At 37.0% G+C, this 22,063-nt stretch overlaps 1 protein-coding gene across 16 annotated transcripts in view; it reads left to right on the plus strand.

Annotated features, from left to right (window-relative positions):
* LOC5565278 (phosphatase and actin regulator 4) overlaps positions 1 to 22,063 on the plus strand; it is a 557,239-nt gene that overhangs the window by 231,418 nt on the left and 303,758 nt on the right. For 15 of the 16 annotated variants that reach the window (XM_021843448.1, XM_021843449.1, XM_021843459.1 and 12 more), the window contains 2 exons: positions 13,403 to 13,570; positions 21,940 to 22,038. In XM_021843448.1, coding sequence (XP_021699140.1) covers positions 13,403 to 13,570; positions 21,940 to 22,038 — 267 coding nt within the window. The remainder of the gene's footprint in view (positions 1 to 13,402; positions 13,571 to 21,939; positions 22,039 to 22,063) is intronic. The other variant, XM_021843460.1, reaches the window with a different exon arrangement.

A 22,063-nucleotide genomic window follows, 5' to 3' on the forward strand; every position in this document is an offset into this window, starting at 1 on the left:
CTCATTATACTAGATAATCTTTGTTTGACCATAACTTCATAAATACTTAACCGATTTCAAATCTTTTTGCCAAACCTGCTGCACTTTTACAAGGAACCAACCAGATCAGATGACTGCCTGGGATTAACAGGCATCCTCAGTGTATAATAAGTGCTGGTCATCTTCAATTTTTAGACAACAATGGCGCCTACCACGTCAAAATGCAGATCAATGTGGGAAGCGGGAGGAATTGATGTGGCATTTCAAGCTGGTCCACAGTAGACCGGAAATACCCAGCATCTACGCCAGTTCTTGCGAGAAGGTTATTTTATGGCAGAGAGGTTTTCTGTTTGGTTAGCAGATTGCCTATGTATCAGGCGTAAAGAAAGGCGTGCCATAATGATGGAAGAATGGAAGCGTAGGAAAACGGGTTCTTGTTCGTTTCTAGTTCTAGCGATTGCTATGTACAAATAGTTGAAGAGTGATTGAATCCATTTTCTTCTGTTTATGAAGCAGAAGCGGTAGCCATAACACCACCAATCCCGTCAGTGTGGTATATTTCTTTTCACCTAATCTAGGTTTTCTGGAAATGTTAATTATTCTTCTCGAACTCTTGCCCCACCTTACTCTACCGCACAGTGCACATCTCTCGCTCAAGAGGTCATAGAGCGAGCAATGCATTCCAGAGATTAATAATAACTGCTGAGTAATATCCTTGCTCTGTGGATGTGTGCTTTTGCAGGCCACTTCTTTCATAAATAGAACTCTCCTCGTGTCTCTCCCATACATTATTACGTATTGGAGAGGAAGGGGCCACCCCCTCTGACAAAGAACGGGAATTGAAAGCTCAAATTTATGTTTGGATTTGACAAGCTCGATATGGAACCGATGGGAACGATATGGAAGGGCAATCATCATCAATATTGCATGAAGATGTATACGAATGTCTGCTTCGTTCCACATCCGTCATCGAATTGATTGAATGGAGTGTGTTATCCACTTGTCAGTGCTGGTTTCGTTTGAAAAATTGAAGATGTGATTTCGTCCAATATAGATTTATGTAAGATTGTTAATGCAATGGATAATGGAAAGCGAAATTCGGTTTATCAAACCTTTTTATATCTGCATTTGTCCCAATTCAGTTACGGTATAGGTACCATAATAAAGTATCGAATAATTTCGATAATTGTTCATTCCATTATGTAGCCTTCAACGCAATGTAATACAAGCCATACAATCTGCGCAATTGCTATTATGTGATTGATACAACATAAAATTAGTTGACCATTCTCAAATTTTTAATATCAATAACAGCTATCTGAAGATAAGCACATGCACCCGGTAAGAAATTGCCTCGAGAATTGAATCCAGCCTCAGATGCTGATGTTTGCACTTCGACCTTCTCATTATCGAGGATAGGTTAGTTTTAGTGGCTTGTTGCTCTCTTATACCCTCTCTACTGTAACTTATAAGCAGTGTTGTGAGGAACTCGAATTCTCATAACTGAACTCAGCAGTAAAAAAATCATGGATGAGTTGGCTCATCTGTTTTGCTCATTGCCTCGTATTTACTCACACAAATCAAAGATTTCTCGTTAATTTAGTAGAATTATAGTAGTCCTTTCTAACATAAACAACAACATTTGGTTTTCACGAAATTTTGACGGATTTTTTCAAAGAAGAACAAAAAAATCCACTTTCTCAATCATTTTTGATCTTTTGTCCATACACATACACATTAAAAAATTGTCAATTGGCAAAGAAATGTCTCAGTTAAAAACTGTGGAATTTCTCATACGAATACAAACTGAGAAGCAGGTGGATACAATATGTTGAAAATGTGAATTAAATAAATTTGGATTATTTGGAAAATATGGATATTTTTATATTTATTTATTGTTACAGCATCACGTTTAATTCTCAACTAAAGATGCTTGAATGTTACATGATCGTGTAAATTTAGGCACTCCATATTTCGATTGAAAAATAAGCGATTTGTCGCAGACATTTCAGTTTATTTTGATGCTCCAAATATGTGCCTGAAAATAAACTGAAATTTACAACATATTTTTAACTGTAGACGACACTGCTCAACTAAAACGAAGAATAACTAAATATCTAAAATCTTCAGGGAGATAGACTAGTGAAGAGCTCAATGATACAGATTCAAAGAATAATAGCAAACTTTGATGTTCAACCAAGTCAGGGCGGCAAATGTTACGCAACACATTTTTTTCAAAGCTCACGCTTTGAAGAATTTACACAAGATTGAGTATTATTTGCACAAAATCGCAACACAACTCATCATGTGTGTAATTCCAACGTATTCTGAAAAACTGCTGAAGAAAGTTTCCTATTTCAGGCATCTCAGTGTGGCAATTTGCAAAAAAGTTGGAAACATTGCCTTGTATAAAAATTAAATAAATATGATGTATTAAAATTTATATATAAACATACAAAGCACCGAAAATTTAGATTAGTTCAATTGAATTTTGATTTTCTAAGTACCTAGTTTTGGAATTTATTGGTAATACTTCAGAGATCTCTATAGAAGTTTGACCATAAATTCATTCAGTTTCTAGCAGTTCATCAGAGATTTTTTTCAGTAATATCTCCAGGACTGCTTACGAGAATTGCACATAAACTCCTCCAAGAAGGATCTCACACAAAAAAAAATCTGAAATTTCTTCAGATTCGTTCAATACATTTCTTGTAAATCCTCCAAAATTTTCTTATGTTGTTACTGAATAGTGTTTGATCTTTTGACCTTGTTGCTTGCTCCTGCGGGGGTGGGTGATGAGGGCAGGATCGAACATGCCACACGTCGTTCGCGTAGGGAAATGGAAAAGCGCCGCGGATCGTTAGTAGTGTTTGATCTATTGATCGCGTCGCTTGCTCTTGCGGGGGCGAGTGATGAACACTTGTTTGGCGTACATGCGAGTATCGAATAATACCGCGAATCTGGTTAGGCGTGATTATATCATGGATCGCATCACCAAACATTTAACACCTTTAAATTTTGAGCTCTCGATTTGTGCACATTGAGAATGGTAAGCTAATCCCAAGCCCCATTCATTAAATCTCTGTGCAACTTCGATTGTTCTAGTTTTCGACACCCTACCCTTGTCACGCTTTTGACATCAGCTAGAGTGAGGATGTACGTTTCCAACTAGAGTGTCCATCCCGGGATATCCCGGGATAAAATATCCCGGGATTTGACAAATTTCGGGATTTCCCGTTTCCCGGGATTTTATTTCTGATATCCCGGGAATCCCGGGATTCCCGAAATGTACGTAGAATTTGATGAAAACCATCAAATTTCAATGAAAAACAATGTCATTTTTCCTCACTATCAACCTTATTTGATAAGTAAGAAACACATTTTTTTATTTGTCTTGTTATAAATTTTTAATGCTTATCTTTTCAACATTAGCCATTTTTATAAGCCTATGCTGAGATAACAAATTTGAAAGTACACCTAAACTGCCGCAAATCGCAAATCGGTACCATCTGTTAAAAGTAGGCATTGAGAAAATGGACTGAGAAGTTTTCAATCCCGTTTTCCATGCAAATATTCAAAAAATTACAGGAGATTGGAACATGTTTCGATTTCAATGAAACTTTCATAATTTGCTTTTCACCTCGTTACCTTTCCAAGAAAAATATAAAGATGACCAAATAACGATTCATTTTTGTGTGACACGATGCGAAAATCTGCTGTGGAACTGACATGCGTAAACTTTTCATTATGGGACAATTCGACTTGGTGTTCTTTCCTAATTTTACTGAACAAAAAGTGATTTCTCGTTAGTGCAGCTGAAAGATCATTAGAAGATATAATGAAAACTGATATCAACTCAATTTTGACCAAAATGTAGATACCACTGACTTGCGATTCGCGGCTGTAAACTTCGCCCATTGATTTTTAGTAATTAACTTTTAGCATGATCTTTGATCGTTTCTTTTGTTCTTAAGGTTTTTATGGCTTCTCAAATGTTTGAAGCAAATTGCTTTAATATTAGGACTTATGTTTTTATCATACTTCCATTCATAAGTGTTATAGAGAATTTGAAAAAAAAAATCCATACCAAACCCGTAATTAGTCAAACTAGGTTTTGATTTTTGTTAGGTTTCTTCACCAGAATATCTGAAATGTGATTTTTTATAATTAACATATTATTTTACATTATCTGTTTATTTCATTGAAAAAACATTGTGTTTTTTAATTTGAACTTACATTTTCAACCAACCAAACCAAACCATTCAACCAAAATGCTAGTTTTATTGAAAAATTGATCCCCCCCCCCGGGATCCCGGGATTTCCCGGGACAAGCATAGATTTTTGTCCCGAATCCCGGGACGAGCAAAATGGCCGGGAAATGGACACTCTATTTCGAACGTCTGTACATCAGGAGATGCGGCTCAAACAGCGTCTGTTCTGGCATCCAGCGGCTGAGTATGAAATGCTGTATCACGTCAGCTACACATAAGATGGCAGCCCCATCAACGTGATGTAGGTAGCGTAACCCCGGTAAGGTAGCATACCGAATTAATTATTTACCGCGAAAATTGGAGAAGGAAGAAGAAACGAACGTTATTTTCGGCAACCGACCTGGCAACGAAATAAGGACTATGATTGGAAAATCGGTACCTGGTACGTCAGGACCTTAACCCTCTAATACCCAACACCGCCTTTAGACGGGGTACACTTTGGAATTTTGTGTATTTTTTCGTAGCTCGGAAATCAAAATGATTTTATTTTTGGCTTATACCTTTACTCATAACACGCATATAAGAAAAGTTTTTTATGACTTTTGAAACTTTTTTGTATTTTTAGAAATTGTTTAATTATATAACCAACAAATGCCTGGGCTTCATTTAACGTGTAATATAAAAAATCGTACCTTTTATATTTTTCTACGATTAACCTATTACAAACGAAGAGCCTGGTGGTATTAAAATCATTTCAAACCTGTTTTTCCGTTAGTTACACGAAAAAAAAATACGCTCCGAAAAAAAATTAAAAATTTAATATTTTTAAAAATACCGTAACAATTTAAATTTTTATTATTGCCAAAAATCAACAACATTGAAAAATGAAAAAAGCTAGGGATGTTCAAAAATAAAAATTATAAAAATCAAAAACCAAAATTTAAAAATTTGCGAATAAAAATAAATAAATGCCCAAAACGTGTTTAGAACGATTTTAGATAACGAAAAATAATACTTAAATCGAAAATAAAAATTTGGGTATTAGAGGGTTAAATGAACATTGACCAGTGAGCCCTTTGGCTCTTGAATTGCGAAAAGTTAGCGTGTGCGTGGCTGCTATTCAGTACGTGCGTTGGCTAAGATCTGGAGAAAGTGAATTCAGAGCGGTAGACACCCGTCGCTAACACCGCACTCAAATATAACATCTACCACAGCAGTGGCGATAAGCTGAACACGGAGTCGGCTTCATAGTAATCGGGAAGTAGATGAAGCGCTTTTTAAGGTGGAAGCCGATCAACGAGCGGACGAGCGTATTGAGGATTCGGGGTAAGTTCTTCAACTACAGCCTGATCAACGTCTATGCACCGACAAACGACAAACCCAATGACGTGAATGATGCAGGTTCGGAAGAGAGGACTTCTTTCACCCTATCATTGGTACGGAGAGCCTTCTCTCCATTACCAACGACAACGGCCTACGTTTAGTGAACTTTGCTGCCACCAGGGGGATGGCCATCAGTAGCACCTACTTTGCACGCAAGGATATCCGCTAGCACACTTGATGACATCCAAATGGTGAACTCTGCAACCAAAACCATGTTCTGGTAGACGGCCGACATTTTTCCGGTGTCATCGATGTTAGAACTTTCAGGGGTCCTAATATCGACTCAGACCACTATCTCGTTGTAAGCAAAATTTGAGCGCGGTTAACCTTTTTAAGTTCTAGAAACCGTCCAATCGTTGCGTTTCAATAAAACTTCGAGTCATTGTTGAACGGAGATGGAACAGGTAGCAGAATTCAAATCGATGACAGGTTGTGGAACCTCCAACGCTAGATGAGGTAAAGAAAGCTATAAATGGGCTGAAGAATGAGCTTGGAAGGACGAGCCCCCGGCAGAACTACTCAAACACGGAAGTGAGCAGCTTCACGAACTCCTTCACCGTATCATTTCGAGGATATGGGAGGAAGAGCAAATGCCTACTAGTTGGTTGGATGGCCTCATTTACTCTTGGTACAAGAAAGGGCATCGACTGTAATGCGCCAATTACCGAGGGCTAACACTCCTTAATTCGGCGTACAAAATCATGTATGAAGTTCTGTTCAACAGATTGAAACCGCATGAGGAGTCCTTTGCCGGCGAATACCAAGCTGGTTTTCGAGAGGGCCGATCAGCGACGGATCAAATGTTTACCCTGCGTCAAATCCTTGATAAATTCTTCCGGGAGTACAACTTGCAGACTCATCATCTGCTTGTAGATTTCAAAGCAGCGTACGATTCAGTGAAGCGATACGAGTAGTGGAATATTATGTCCGAACATGGCTTTCCGGCGAAGCTGATTAGACTGATTCGTGCAACGCTTGATGAATCGAAATCATGTGTGCGGGGACCGAGCCCAGCGGAGAAGACTCATCCATTTGGCGCAGATTCGTCGTCGTAGCATCTAGCTCATCAAGTATCTGCTAACTCTTTTCCAATTTTGTTTTCTTAAATTCCACGGCCCTCTTTCAGTAATTCACTAACAAATATCTTTATGGGTTCAGAAATATGGCATGAAACTGCAATGTTTTTCAATGGTCTTGATATCAAATTTCTCAAAGAAATTTTCCAAAGATTTTTGAAAAAAATAACAAATCAGTGTTTCAACTTTACACATTTTTTTGGTAGGTTTGCCATGAATGTTATAAAATCCACCAAAAAAATTCATCTAAAATATTTTCAACTATACTGATACTGGTACTGTATCTGAAAACTACATTGACTGAAATTTAAACTTGCTATTTTTTTAATTATTCTACAGTATTGTTACAACGTGTGAAGAGAATACCTGCGATTGTAGTACGGATCGTAGAATTTCAGTGAAGATCATGAGATTGTAATGTGGATCGCAGAATTTCAATGTAGATCTTGGGATGTCAGTTGTGTTGATCCCCAAACTCCAGTGTGGATTCTAGTACTTCGGTGTGTATTCAGGTAATTCAGTGTGGATGCCTGCATTCCAGTGTGAATCCTAGGATTATAGTGTAGATCGCATGATTTCAGAGTGGATGCTGGAACAGTGAGGTGGGTCCTTGGATTCCAGTGTGGATATTGGTATTACAATGTGGATCCTAGTTTTCCTCGTGTGGATCTTGAAATCGCCGTGTAGATCCTGTGGTTACAGAGTGGATCTTGGGATTACCAGTGTGGATCCTGAGATTTCTGCCTGGATTTTGGTATTTCATTATGGATCCTTTGGTAACAGTATGAAACTTAGGATTAAATTATTAACTTTAGAATTACAGTGTGCATCTTCGAATTAAATTGTGGATTCTGATTGAGAGATTCCAGCCTGAATTCTGGTGTATCAGTGTGGATCCTTTGATATGGATAGATTTTGCGATTTCAGTATATATGCTGGGATCGAGTGTAAATCCTGGGATTTCAATGTAGAGCCTGAATTTCCAGTATACATTCAGGGATTCCTTGTGGATCGTGGTATTGTAGCGTGGATCATGATGTTGATCCTGAGATTGTTATGTGAAACGCAGGATTAGTATGGATCCTGGGCAGTTAAGTGTGGATGCTGGGATTCCTGTTAGTATCCTGAGGTTCCAGTATGGATCCTGGTATTCCAATATGGATCGTGGAGTACCAGTGTTTATCCTCGGATTTCAGTGTATGGCCTAGTATTCCAGTATGGATTATGTGATTACAGTGTGGATCTTCGTTTTCAAGAGTAAATCCTGGTATTCTAGTGAGGATCCAGGGATTTCAGTATTGATAATGCGATTCCAGTGTAGAACCTGGGATTTCATTGTGGATTTTGATATTTCAGTGTGAATCCTAGGTTTTCAAGTGGATCCAGGGATTCCAGTGTGGGTACTGTGATCCCAGTGTGGATCCTAAAATTTCAGTATAGATCCTAGGATATCAATGTGGATTCTGAGATTTCAGTTCGGATGCTGGTTTCCCGGTGGATCCTGGTGTTACAGTATAGATCCAGGCATACCAGTGTGGATTATAAGTTTGTAGTGTAGATTATGGGATTCCAGTATAATTCCTAGGATTCCAGTATGGATCTTGGGTATCTACTATGCGTCCTGGGATTGCAGTGTGGATACTGGGATTCCAGGGTAGATCAACTGATTTCAGTGTGAACGATGGGATTGCAGGTTGGATCGTGGGATTCTTTTGTGGATTTTGGTATTTTATCGTGGGTCTAGGGTTTTTAGTGTGGATAATACGATTCTAGTGTAAATCCTGGATTTCCAGTGTGGATTCTGGTGTAGATCCTGATATTCCAGTGCGGATGCTGTGATTACAGTGTGGATCTTTGGATTCCAGTGTGGATCCTGGAATTCCAATGTGAATGCTGGGATTGCAATGTGGATCCTGGTGTTTCAGTCTAAATCCAAGGGTTTCAGTGTGGATACTACAATTCTAGGTGGATTGTGGTACTTCATTGTGTGGGCTACTTATATGGATATTGGGATTCCAGTGTGGATTTTTGTTTTTAAGTGTGGATTTTGGGACTGTAGTGTGGATCATAGTGTGTCCATGTGGATCTTGGAATTCCAGCGTGGAAGCTGAGATGTCAGTCAGGATCTTGAGATTCCAGTGTATGTTGGAATTCCAGTATGGATCTTGTGATTTCAGTGTGGATCCTGGGATTGAAACGTGGATCCTTGATTTCCAATGTGAATAATGGGATTCCAGTATGGATCCTAGGATTTCACTTTGAATTGTGTGATTCCTGTGTAGATCTTGGGAATCCAGTATGGGTACTGGATTTCATGTATGGATCTTAGGATTTCAGTGTGGATATTGGGATAGCAATGGGGATTTTGAGTTTTCTTGGATTCCAGTGTGGATCCTGGGATTACAGTATAGATGCTGGATTTCTTGTGTCAATATTGGGATTCCGGTTTGACTGGGATTCCAGTGAGTATTCTGATATTCCAGTGTGTCTACTGGTATTCCAGTGAGGGTTCTAACATTCCAATGGGAATCCTAGGATTCTTGTGAGAATCCTGGGATTTCAGAGGCAATACTCTGAAAGTTGTGTTAAAATACATTGAGAATCCTGGAATTCTTGTGAATGTCCTATGGAAACAATCTGGAAATTCTGAGAGGATCTGGTGTGTGTTCGGAAGGATTACTGTGAGAGTTATGTGACAGGATATACTGCAGGAACTATGGGAAACCTATGGAAATTCCGTGTGGTTTCAATGAGCATCCTGTAGAAATTCCAATGGAAATTTTGGGAGAATCCGGTAGATATTCTTTGAGAATCCTGTTGGATTCCCGTAGAAAACCTTTAAGAGTCCTGTTTGAATGATATGGAAATACTATGGGAATTCTGCTGCACTCTCAGTGGTATTTTCTACGGCGAAATACTACATTACCATTACCATTACGTGGAAATTGTATGTTGAGTTGTTTCTTTAGCAAAGCTGTTCATCTCGACTAAATTTACAATCAGCTGGTGGTGACCAAGTGATCATGTTTTCAGTCCAAACGAATGTTCGATTCTCCAGATTTATCAGTCCAAACGAATGTTCGAGTCAGATTTGTGCTCTATAATGTTTTAGGTTTTAGGCGCCTTCCTTAGCCGAGTGGTTAGAGTTCGCGGCTACAAAGCAAAGCCATGCTGAAGGTGTCTGAGTTTGATTCCCGGTCGGTCCAGGATCTTTTCATAATGGAAATTTCCTTGACTTCCCAGAACATAGAGTAGTACCCTGCACCACGATATACGAATGCGAAAATGGCAACTTTGACAAAGAAAGCTCTCAGATAATAACTGTGGAAGTGCTCATAAGAACACTAAGCTGAGAAGCAGGCTTTGTCCCAGTGAGGACGTTGATGCCAAAAAGAAGAAGAAGTAATGTTTTAGGTTCGGCTTCGATTCATCTTCACCTATTTTTAATTTATGTCTGATATCAAAAATTGTAAAAAAAAAATCACCTTAGTCATACCTTGACTACTTTTGAACTCGTTTTTGGAAAAATCATCCAAAAATAAATGTTGAAATTGAAGTTAATTCAACTCGATCCATAAATAATTTCGATCTAACCCTTTAAAGTTGACCCTTTTGTATGAAAAATCGAAAAAGATGCAAATGTATCATGAAATTTTGTAGATTCAATAATAATTTATCAGACTCAATGAGAATTATCATGAACTAGAAATATTCCACCATTTTTGCATAAATACACATAGTAACATCTCACCATATTCCTAAAAAAAATAAACTGATTTGACTGCGCAGTAAATCATTTCCTTGTTTACTTTCCACTTGCATCTCAGCAGCAGACATTCTCAAAAGCCTCCCCGTTCACGGCGCGGCGGTGCTGTATCGTTTTCATGTGTATTTGCACGGCTTGTATAAACAGTGATAAATAGCACGTCACTATCAGTTCTTTTGTATTCTTATTTTTGCTTTTATTTCATTCACCCGTGGCGCAGTCGGCATCAGAAGAGCCCCCCGACTTCACGTCATTCCGCAGCCGCGTTATCTATCAAAGCGGTGTATATTGTGACGCCTCGCGCAAGCATGCGAAATTGCTGCACGCCCATCTCTCATGGAGAACTCTCAAACAAACACCGCTAAAACCAGCATTTTTATTTTTGCATACTTTTCACTTAACCAGTTTTCCTCGTTCGTTGGTTCCACAGGCGCCTTTCCACTTATCAGGTCCATTCTGATTCTGAGCTGGAAGAACTCGCTATCTTGTTTTTTTTTCTCTCGTTCACCTCACTTGATTTTGCAATTTGCACATTTCCCAACTGTGCAAATCGCCAAATCTACTTCTGGTGCAGACGTAATCTACTCGTGCTTCCGTTAGGGTCACCAACTTTCTGCTAGCGATCTTCGCATCGAATGGAGCAAAACTTGGCGCACGTTTTTTTCGCACTCATGGGCGTAGTCAGAATTTTCACCTAAGGACCTAAAAAGTTTATTCACGAATTCAACACGTTCAAATTTTTGAAGGATTTTCACAAAAAAAAAATGCAACATGGAACTCAGTTTAATTTAACAAATCTATAACATTTGGAAATTTGGTCGAAAAACGTTTAATTGGAATAGTAAGCATAGGACTTTTCGTCGCACAGTAAAACAATATTGAGTGGAAATAATTTAAGGCATTTCATTGAATTAGATGATGATTTAAGGCTTTTAACCCGTCATTCGTTTGATAAGTAGCACATGGTTGCTACTCTGCGATTGATCGGAACTGGTAAGAATTCGACTTCGATCCAAATTAATAGGATGGGACTTTCCGCTTACTCTCGAAGTGCACATTTTACCAGTATTCATATTATTGATCAATAGTGGCGCCGGCCAAGTTCATACAGTCAGTTGGGATAGGGAAGGAATTTTGTAGCTTCTAGAAAACGAGAATACCTCTGCATCTCCACGTTCACCACGGGAAGGGTATTTATTAGTGAAGGACGAAAAGATCAACGTAGAACCAACGTAACGTTGGCACAATAAAAATGTGTTATCATAAGCATGAAACGAGCTCACCAGTTGGCAATCCATCTTGGACTGAACACGACTATCTTTTCGCACTACGCGAACCCGATTCGATTGATCCTAGTTCCGTCGCCGTTATAGCGATAAACTAAATCGAATATGTATAGATAGACTGATGAAAATTTTGAAGTTTTTGCACCCCTATGCTTAAACGGTGTGAATTATGATGAAAATCATTCTCCCAAAATTTGAAGTGATTTGGAAGAAATTTGGCTGTGCACAGGCCATTTGAAGTTTCTATGGAAATTACTATGGAAAAGACCAACCTATCGTGTTCAGTCCTCTATTTGCTCGTAATAATAATCTATGGAAAAGTGAACACACTCATCTCATGTGAAACTTCCCAGCTACAACTTTGCCGAAGACCACATTTTGATTGGACGTAAGGATATTTTGTTATTTTTGATAATAAAGTCTAAATCATGCTGAGATGATCATTCAATTGCTGTTTTGCTGTAGAACATAGTAGCCTGGATTACTTTGATCTATTCTACCCGCCAGGAGCACCACTGTTGCCCAGTGATGGAAAGTGGCAAACGCTTCATCTGAACTGGAACAAAAACAAAACCAAACGCTCCCGAGCGTCAGAGCGCTGGCTTACTCGCATCTGTCGACTCCCGAGTAACTGAAGCAAAAAGTGATTCGCGAACGTGTTCGGAGCTGCTCAGAGTCATATTGTGCTTTTGGGAAAAAAGCTGCTTACCCTCCGAGATTTATGGTTTTCAAGGGCTTTTGACTACAAACTAGTAGTTTACTATCGATATGATGGTTATACAATTAACTTGTCTGTCAAAACCATAATAAATCACACCTTGCTCGGTTACTCGCAAGTAAACGCTCGCGAGCTTGTTGCTACTTCTTTTGACATGTTCTCCCGAGCAGACGGGTGCGGGCTTACTCACACCTAGCCAGATCCCGAGTCAGTGATGTTTGTTATGCGTTGGTATACACTCGTGAGCTGCTTCGTGATGCGAACTTTTCCAGCACTGCTGTTGCCTACCGAGCAGTTGGTTAAGCATGCAAATTGCAAACCCAGTTTATGATTAAGAATTGCAATTTATCCTTAAGTCCTATCAAAATGTGGTCTTCAGCAAAGTTGTAGCTAAAAGGATTTCACATGAGCAGAGGTTGTTCACTTTTCCATAGAATATTATGTCGAAGAGATAGAGGCCTGAACACAAAAAGTTGGCGTTTTCCATAGTAATCTCCATATAAACTTCAAATGGCTTGTGCACAGTCAAATTTCTTCCGAATCATTTCAAACTTTGGGAGGATGCTATTTACCAAAATATAGATCGTTTAAGCATATGGGAGCCAACATTTAAAAATTTGCATCACTCTAATGTATAGATCTTTGGCAATACTACTAATTTTTCAAAGAATTTCTTTATTACGCAATTACAGCATGGAACAATCTTTGACGACTTTAAGTATAAAATATTTCTATTTATCTAAGCAGATACATTAAATGTTCTTTATTCGATTGTCCAGAGGGTTGCCACGCCTTGTACCCCTTCTGACTGCTCCCATGTTCTTAGTGATGTGACGAATATTTATCTCCAGCTGGAATTTCTCAACCCTGACGTAACCGTCACACCGAATCGTCGCAACACATTTTCACCAAATATAGATGCTTCCAGTATATTATCATCACGGTTCTAATTTCGTGTTTTTTTTCTTTCGCTTCCTTTCCAGCTACCAAGAAACAGAACGGTGCCACCATGCGCTCCAATAGTCTGAATTCCGGCTCCCGGACGCCACCCCTGGAGCGGAAGAGCAAGTTCAGCGCCTTCGGGCGCTTCTTCAAGCCGTGGAAATGGCGAAGAAAAAAGAAAAGCGAAAAGTTCGAGTCCACCTCCAAGTGTAAGTATTTCTTATTGATGACTTTTGCCGTTCAAAGTTAGCGATTTGGGGGGAAGGAGGATAGACATTTTACTTGCTAATGGTCGACGTTTCTTGTTACACTGTTATCGTTGATTTGTTTGGCAGTTTGGAGAGAGATTCGAGAGATGCTTGCTGAAAATGTACTGTGCTGTGAATTACATCGAACTGTAATGATGATAAATCCAATCGAATGTTTCTGTACAAGTCGTAACAAGTTTGAGTCGTGTCGACAATTGATATGGCTCATGAAATTTAAATTTTCAAAGCAATGTGGATGAGGGGCCTTCCTTAGCCGAGTGGTTAGAGTCCGCGGCTACAAAGCAAAGCCATGCTGATGGTGTCTGGGTTCGAATCCCGGTCGGTCCAGGATCTTTTCGTAAAGGAAATTTCCTTGACTCGCCTGGGCTTGAGTATCATCGTATTTGCCACACGATTTACGAATGCGAAAATGGTAACTTTGGCGAAGAAAGCTCTCAGTTAATAACTGTGGAAGTGCTCATAAGAATACTAAGCTAAGCAGCAGGCTCTGCCCCAGTGAGGACGTAAATGCCAAGATGAAGAAGAAGTAGATGAGGAATATTGCAAAATAACAAGAGAGTCATCGAATTCGTTATCCAATATATTTCACGAATGCTGCATCCATAACCTTGCGATTGAATTTGGAATTCGTGATTGCGTTAGACACGGGTAAGCCTGAAACGTGATGAATAACAATGCTGTCTCGACTTTTGGCAAAATTATGTTGTTTTGGGGAAAAAAGAAAGACCACGGATTTCCGCTCAAGTCATTATTATTTTCAGGTTATGAATACTTGAGCGTAAAATCGTCGTGCCAACACGCAAATAAAAAACTCAGTTTTGGCTAAAAAAATTGGCATTCGGCGGTTCAATCTGTATGATGTTAAATACCTGTGACTATTGTAGTGTAATTAGATATTTTGTACGTAATTTATGTATACCTATGTGCATGGAGTTATCACAAGCCGAAAAACCGATTTCCTACATCTACTCGTTGAGCCCGTTCTTGAAATACCTATATAACATTAGTTTCCATTAATTTTCCCAAATCAGGTAGAAAGTAGATAGCACGCCTGATCGTTTTAGATATATTTTCATGGTAACCATTTTGTTTTGTCTTCCTTTTTAAATAGTTTGGTCTTCTTTTTGAATTCCAAAATCAATGAATCCACCTCGTCCCGTTGAACAATTTTGTCGAATACATGGATCTTCTTTGTCGTAAGGTTAACAAGATGTTCCAGGTTGGTACAAATTATGAGGTATCAATTACTAAAGATGGTCGGACTTTAAACACGAAACCTGATCCCGACGGGACAATCGAACTTAGAGCACTCAGAGATGGTACAAATAAAAAAAAAGCTATTAGTGCTTGAAATTAAAAAAAAAATATTACCGATACCTTCCGATGTACTCTCCACAACTCGATGAATTTTTCGGTCCCTTCAAAGTCCCATACATCATGCTCTCCATAAGTCGATATTTCTATAACTCGATGTCTCCACCAGTCGACATCACATGTGAGGAAAATTTCCCTCCATAACTCAATATCTACATAAAAATCCTTTTTATACGGGGAAACAGTTTCCATTTCTGGTTTGAAAGTGAATAAAGTCCTTGACCAGTTATGTAAGAGAAAAAAAATGAAAATAAAAATGTTGATTTTTAGTAAAAATACGTGATTTTTCGACCATTTGGAAAAAAGTTTTCAAACATAATTTTTCAAAATGATATCAACAAAATAATATTGCTTTCTTACAAAAGTGATAATAAAAGTATTGGAAACACAGAAATTTCATGCTTTCATTTTTGGATATTTAGTCTCAGTATGTTCTATAACTCGATAATTCTATAAGTCGATGGTCCCTTGAATATCGAGTTATGGAGAGTCGAATATATGCAAAATTATATCACATGTTAAAGAAGTTCTCAGGTTGTTTCGGAACCATGCAGATAAAATTCTGATTAAATATTCGGAGTTTCCCTTATACATTGTTAGGTTTAGATAAATTGATTTATTGAATCCACAAAGAAGTGTTTAAGGAATACTTGAAATAATTAATAGAGTAGTGTTTGAAGCAATGGATTACCTGCTTTGTTCATGTCCACAGTGGATCAGCAGAAGTTAAATCATTTTATTTTGTATGGGGAAAGGCATATAACTTCGAATTTATCGTGATTGTAAGCTTTTATCGAAACAAATAATTAGAAGGCGTAGAAGCCATCATCTGGACGTACAATCGGCACCATTTTTTTTCAAAAATGGTTTCCAATTTAAGGTGAATTGCAACTTAAAAATTGGGTGTGGCTGAAAGTCTGGAAACAACGCTACTCAACAGAGACCAAGGTAAAGGCAATAAATGGCTTTTCAACTTGATACCTACTAATCGTTTCCATGATGTACCTTCTTCTTCTTCTTCTTCCTGGTATTACGTTTACACTGGGACAGAGCCTGCTTTTCAGCTTAGTGTTTTTATGAGCACTTCCACAGTTATTAAATGAGAGCTTTTTTTTGCCAAAGTTGCCATTTTCGTATTCATATATCGTGTGGCAGGTACGATGATACACTATGCCCAGGGGAGTCAAAAAAATTTCCATTACGAAAAGATCCTGGACCGGACCGGGAATCAAACCCAGACACCTTCAGCATGGCTTTGCTTTGTAGCCGCGGACTCTAACCACTCGGCTAAGGATGTACCTAACAGCTCTTAAATTTTAAGTTTCTACAAAAAGGAAGAGATGTACCTTAAAGCCCTTAAATTTTAAGTTTCTCTTAAATAGGGTATGGAATTATAGCTATGGATTTCTTTAACCCTCTAATACCCAAATTTTTGTTTTCGATCTAAATATTATTTTTCGTTATCTAAAATCATTCTAAACACTGTTTGGGCAATGATTTATTTTTCTTCGCAAATTTATGAATTTTCGTTTTTGATTTTTATTATTTTTATTTTTGAACATCCCTATCCTTTTCAATTTTTTCTTGAAGCCTCTTTTGGTAACTGATTTTTGACAATAATAAAAATTTGAGTTTTTACTATACTTTTGAAAATATGAATTTTTAAATTTTTTTCTGGAACATTTTTTATTTTCCGTGTAACTAACGGAAAAAACAGATTTGAAATCATATCAATACCATCAGGCTCTTCTTCTGTGATAGGTTGATCGTAGAAAAATATAAAAGGTACGATTTTTTATAATACACGTTAAATGAATCACAGGCATTTGTAGGTTATATAAGAATACAATTTTTCAAACAATTTTCAATAATACAAAAAAGTTTCAAAAATCATAAAAAACTTTTCTTATATGCGTGTTATGAGTCAAGGCTTAAGCCAAAAATAAAATCATTTCAATTTCCGACCTACGAAAAAAGACACAAAATTCCAAAGTGTACCCCGTCTAAAGGCGGGGTTGGGTATTAGAGGGTTAAGTCAAGTTTAGTCCACGACACTGAAGACGGTCTTACAGTTGAGGTCGAAATACGTGTATCTGCCTGGATACAAACTCTAGTGGAATTAAATTGTATAGTACTAAATTCGGTTTTGTTTAATTTATAGGTATTCCACTAAACAGCTCGAAGATTTATTATCATTCTATATTGTTCTGTCTAGTACCGAGAAATAAACATGATTTTTCATATTTCAGTTATCGGATATCGATTCGATATTGATAAAGTTATATTTGATATATCACCGATATTGAAACAAATATAATACAGTAGGATTCCGTTTTTGGCAGCAAAGACGAAATTTTCAGTTGCCAAAAACGAAACCGTGCCAAAACCGGAACTTATTTTCTGATTTCAATTTATTATTTAAAAAATAAAATTAGGCTGTTGTTGCATCATCCCTACGGAATCATATGATGACCAGACTTCTGAAAGGTCCACTTCGATCCAGATTTCCGTAGGGTAGAAGTATGTTATGAATCTATAGACACGTATTGTGAAATGTGGCAGACGTTCCACATTGCTTAAAGATCATCAATTACTTAATAAGCTTTATGTATACTACTTGTATGCATGGGTCATGTAAAAAAAAAATAATAATCGTATAAGTGTCCTTTATTCGAAAACAGTGTAAAAAATACAGAAATACTTATCCTTCAGAACCCGCCCAAAATGCTCAGGATCTCTCTTATGATCCCGATAGGAATTGAAATATTTTCAAGAGCTCGCTAGTAGTTTCGAGGATATCACTTAGAGTTTCAAGATTCCGATGCGTTATTGCTAAACATTCTCAAGTCTCCGCTATTAATGCACAACTACTAATTAGGACTTCTCAGAATACTGTCAACTGTTTAAACATTTTGCTGGGTACTTAGTAACCGATTTTATATAAATAACACGCGGACAAATGACAGTACGTCCATTCGCTAACAAAGTCGTATTAGAATCCCTTGCTCAGGTTACCTCAATTATTCAGAATTTTCAGAGTTTCAATATAAAATACCACTAAAAATCCTCAGTATCCAGCTATGAATTCAAAAGACGCCTTAGAAATCTTCAGAGTTTACTAGGAATCGCCAGATTTCACGAAGCATTTCCAATAATTTGAAATGTATATTAGGATCCCTCAAGAGTTCTCTGAACCTCACTAGAAAAACCAAGGATCCCATAAAAATTCTCCAGAATCCAATTTGGAAACTGTTTGATTTTAACAATTTTTATTGCAGCTAATATGGTCGGCCAAGAGCGTTTCAATCTTGGTTTTGTTATTTTGATTTTGGTATTCTAAATGGTACGATAATATGATCGTAATCTGCCATTTCGGCTCATTCTGGAACTTTGAAGCGCTGGTGATTTTAAAATTTGATTTGGAATATGGTCAACGTGAAGCTGTCCTGTTGTTCAAATATCTAAAACAAAACATACGATGATACTAAAAAAAGTATAGATTTTTACCAAAAACGTAAAATATAACCGTAAAAGGTAAAACGTAAAATGTAACCAAAAAAAAATGTTACCAATATCGAGGGGTGACAAAAATGGAGCATGCCAAAAACGGAATCCCACTGTAAAATGAACTTGACAAAACAATGAACAAATGATATTTTCAATAAGGGCTCATACCCATTTTTTGTATTCTAATAGAGGGCTGCCATCTCCGAATATTATGTAATGAGAAACGCGCCATGAGCTCTTTTTATATAAAATTATCGATAATTTTAAGTTTGTTAGGGTTAGTTCAAACCTAAAAAATAGATAAATAAAAACCAAAAACCACGAATTTGCAAACAAAAATAAATCATTGTTCAAAACGTAGATCGATTTTACATTGTAAAAAATAATACTTAGATCTAAAATAAAAAGTTGGTTATTAGAGGTGTTACGTGAGAAATGTGTTGTGAACCCCTGTACATTGCTATGCCGTGCTGTCAAAATATGTCATTCATTGTAAACATAATGACAACAAGATGCAGCACGGGCACAAAGGAACCACTTTTTTCCTCAGTGTAAAACACCGAAGTTGTAATTACTAATTGATTATTATTGTAAAAATTATAACTTATCGACAAATATATTTAGCATAGACAAATATATACAGGGTAGGTTAAATTAAATGAATTTGCGTTTTATTACACATTCATCTACATTATCAAATAGTAATGATTACATAGGAAAAATTATAAAGAAAAATATTGTTTAACATTTTTGGACGCTAAATAGCTACACATGTCCAAAAACATTATTTTTTGCTTCAAAACTTGACTAATTTATCTTCATTTTAAATGTCATCCATTTTTAAGTAATGAATACTGTAAACGCAAAACCAAATTACTACTGATCAGTTAGGAAAGGCAAAAGCAACTATGCGCGGGCGATTATCGCGTAGAGCTTTTATCGAAAAGCGTAGGTGCAGGCGAAAGCTAGTTTAAAAAGCCCAGTGAAACATTTCGTAATACAGTGAGAGCCACGAAGAATGATACGCACAGATCATAGTGGGACGCCATTAGAAATTTTAGACGGTCACAAGTCGGACAAGACACCAATACACACAACAAAACGCAGCCTCTAAGCCCTTGAAGAAGGCGAAATATACGCCGAAACGTCGGAGAAGTAGAAGCAAAGGTCGTTTTAGCTGCCTTAAGACTGATAGAGCCGATAAAACTTTAGAAAGAAACCTGTTTTATAAAATTATGAGACACACGTATAAGGACTGTTCATTTTATAAAGTGGACACTTTGTTTTTGCTATATATTTTTTATTTATTGATAAAATCGTAATCGGTTTTCTGTGCATCGTTCAACTATTATTCTACAATACTATTAAAATATAAGATCTTAGAAAATGCTTTTGGTTGAAGAGCCAAATATTTTTTCCAAAAACTCCTAAGAAAAGCTGTTCGTCAAAGTTTAACATTATTTTTCGCAAAACAAAAATCCTAATTTTTATGAACATATTGTATGTTTGTATCCTTTACTATTCTACAAAAGGTATAGCTTTAAAAAAAATCAACTATATTCCACCATTCTCTGACATTAGGTAACTTTAGTGATGCACCCATTTATGGCCAAATTTGCTAATACACCATCCTTTCACTCCCAGCAAAAGAGGGAAGTAAAAAGCGTGTTCAAAACTGGTCTGGTTTACTAAATAAACTATATTTGTGCAAACGAGAGCCAAATCGTGCGTTTAAACCACAGTCTTAAGCACAAATTTTACTGTTTATGGTAGTTTTACTAAAAAGTCTCATACTTTTAAAATCGTGTACGCATATTTATGGATCTACAACAAATTGTAAATGGTTTTCTCCGAAAATTTCAATTGGTAATCTCAGAATAACATATTACAAAAATAATAGGTGCAAAATGAAGTCGATTTTATTACAGCAGTGTTGCCAATTTTGATGATTGTCAATGTACTTTGAAAGGTCTTCTAAGAATAAAGCAATTGTGTATCTATTGTGCTTTAAATGTCACCTGGGGACTTAATAAGTAACTCTATGAAGGCGTAAGTCATTTTTCATATTAATACTATATTAGGACTTCCGTCAGGACGTACTTTTAACCAAAAAATTCTACTCATACCGATCCCCTTCAATTTTAAAATGGTTTTCTCTAAAAATATAGGGGGAACATGATGTTATTATATCTGTAAAATTGTTGATCCAAAAATAACTTGATTTTTTCCATCAGGCTTCTAGTTGATGATACTTTCGAAGAACAAGCCCTTTTTGAAAATAAAAAATATAAATTGTCGAATTTTCCAGCCAATTTCTAACAATCGTTGATTTTGATAACCTCCAAAAACCGACCGTTCTAATCGTTGTTCCATATTCGTGTGAAATTTAATTAATTTTGGAGAATTTTTATTATCACAACATTGTACAATACTAGTCAAACGATGTGCAGAAAACCGATTGAAATTTCATTGATAAATTAAAAAGATACAGCATGCACAAGGTGTCCACTTTATAAAATGAACAGTCCTTATATTCATTTATTTATTAGTCGCAATTACTGAAAAATAACCTTGGGATAGTTCACATTGCAATTGTCGACGTACTGATAGATAACTTTTTAAATTGAGGCTACATGAATCGCATCTCTCACCAAGATGAATCCTGATCCATGTAGCTTTTGCACCCTCTCAGATGATCTCGGTCTATAGTAGCAATGTACGTAAAACTAACATTCCTTCCCTTTCCCGATGACCGTAAGAACGTGCCCCACGCCGTTACTGACATTACTAAGGTTGGAGTCCTTGAAATTGTACATTGAAGATGGTATGCTTCTCCCAAGCTACTTACTTATGTTGATTCCCTGTGCAATTTTGATTATTCCTGTCAGTCACAGATTAGCAACTACGAATATTGTGGTTATCAATGCTTATGCATACATGTGATTCTGACAGGGATTTAAAAAAAATTACATTGGATCAGTTGAATATTTGTCATTTCTAAAGCGGTTTTGAGTTTTGAAGGAAGAACTTCCAGAGTAGCATTTTACTTTAGATTTTCATCGCTTGTTGGCTGGAGATATTTGTAGCATTTTTTGCAATTTAGACCCATTGCTACGAGCTTTTTGGGTGAGGAGTGTTCTCGACTTTTATTTTATTTCATTTAGAGAGACATTTTCCAAAATTTATAATTAGAATTGGCTTTCATTTAATCTTAAATTTTAGATGGAGAAATAATTTTGATTTAAAATTTCTGTAAGTAACAAGATACTGTTTCTGATGAATTACAGCAAGCAAAGCATCTCTCGGAATCAATGTTTTTATCAAGTTTTTGAATATTAATTGTTCTTATTAATTCACTGTTTTTATATTATTTGTGCATCATTTTATCATTCATGTTTTCACTTTTTTCCCATCCGTCGCACTTGCAGCTTTAGAACGTAAAATATCAGTACGTGCCAATCGCGAAGAACTTGTACAAAAAGGCATTCTGCTGCCCGAGAGTCCCACGTCGGCGCTGTCCATAGCTGGTGAGTATCGCATTTTAGTTTTGCC

This window comes from Aedes aegypti, chromosome 2, assembly GCF_002204515.2.
Source record: "Aedes aegypti strain LVP_AGWG chromosome 2, AaegL5.0 Primary Assembly, whole genome shotgun sequence".
NCBI lineage: Eukaryota > Metazoa > Arthropoda > Insecta > Diptera > Culicidae > Aedes > Aedes aegypti.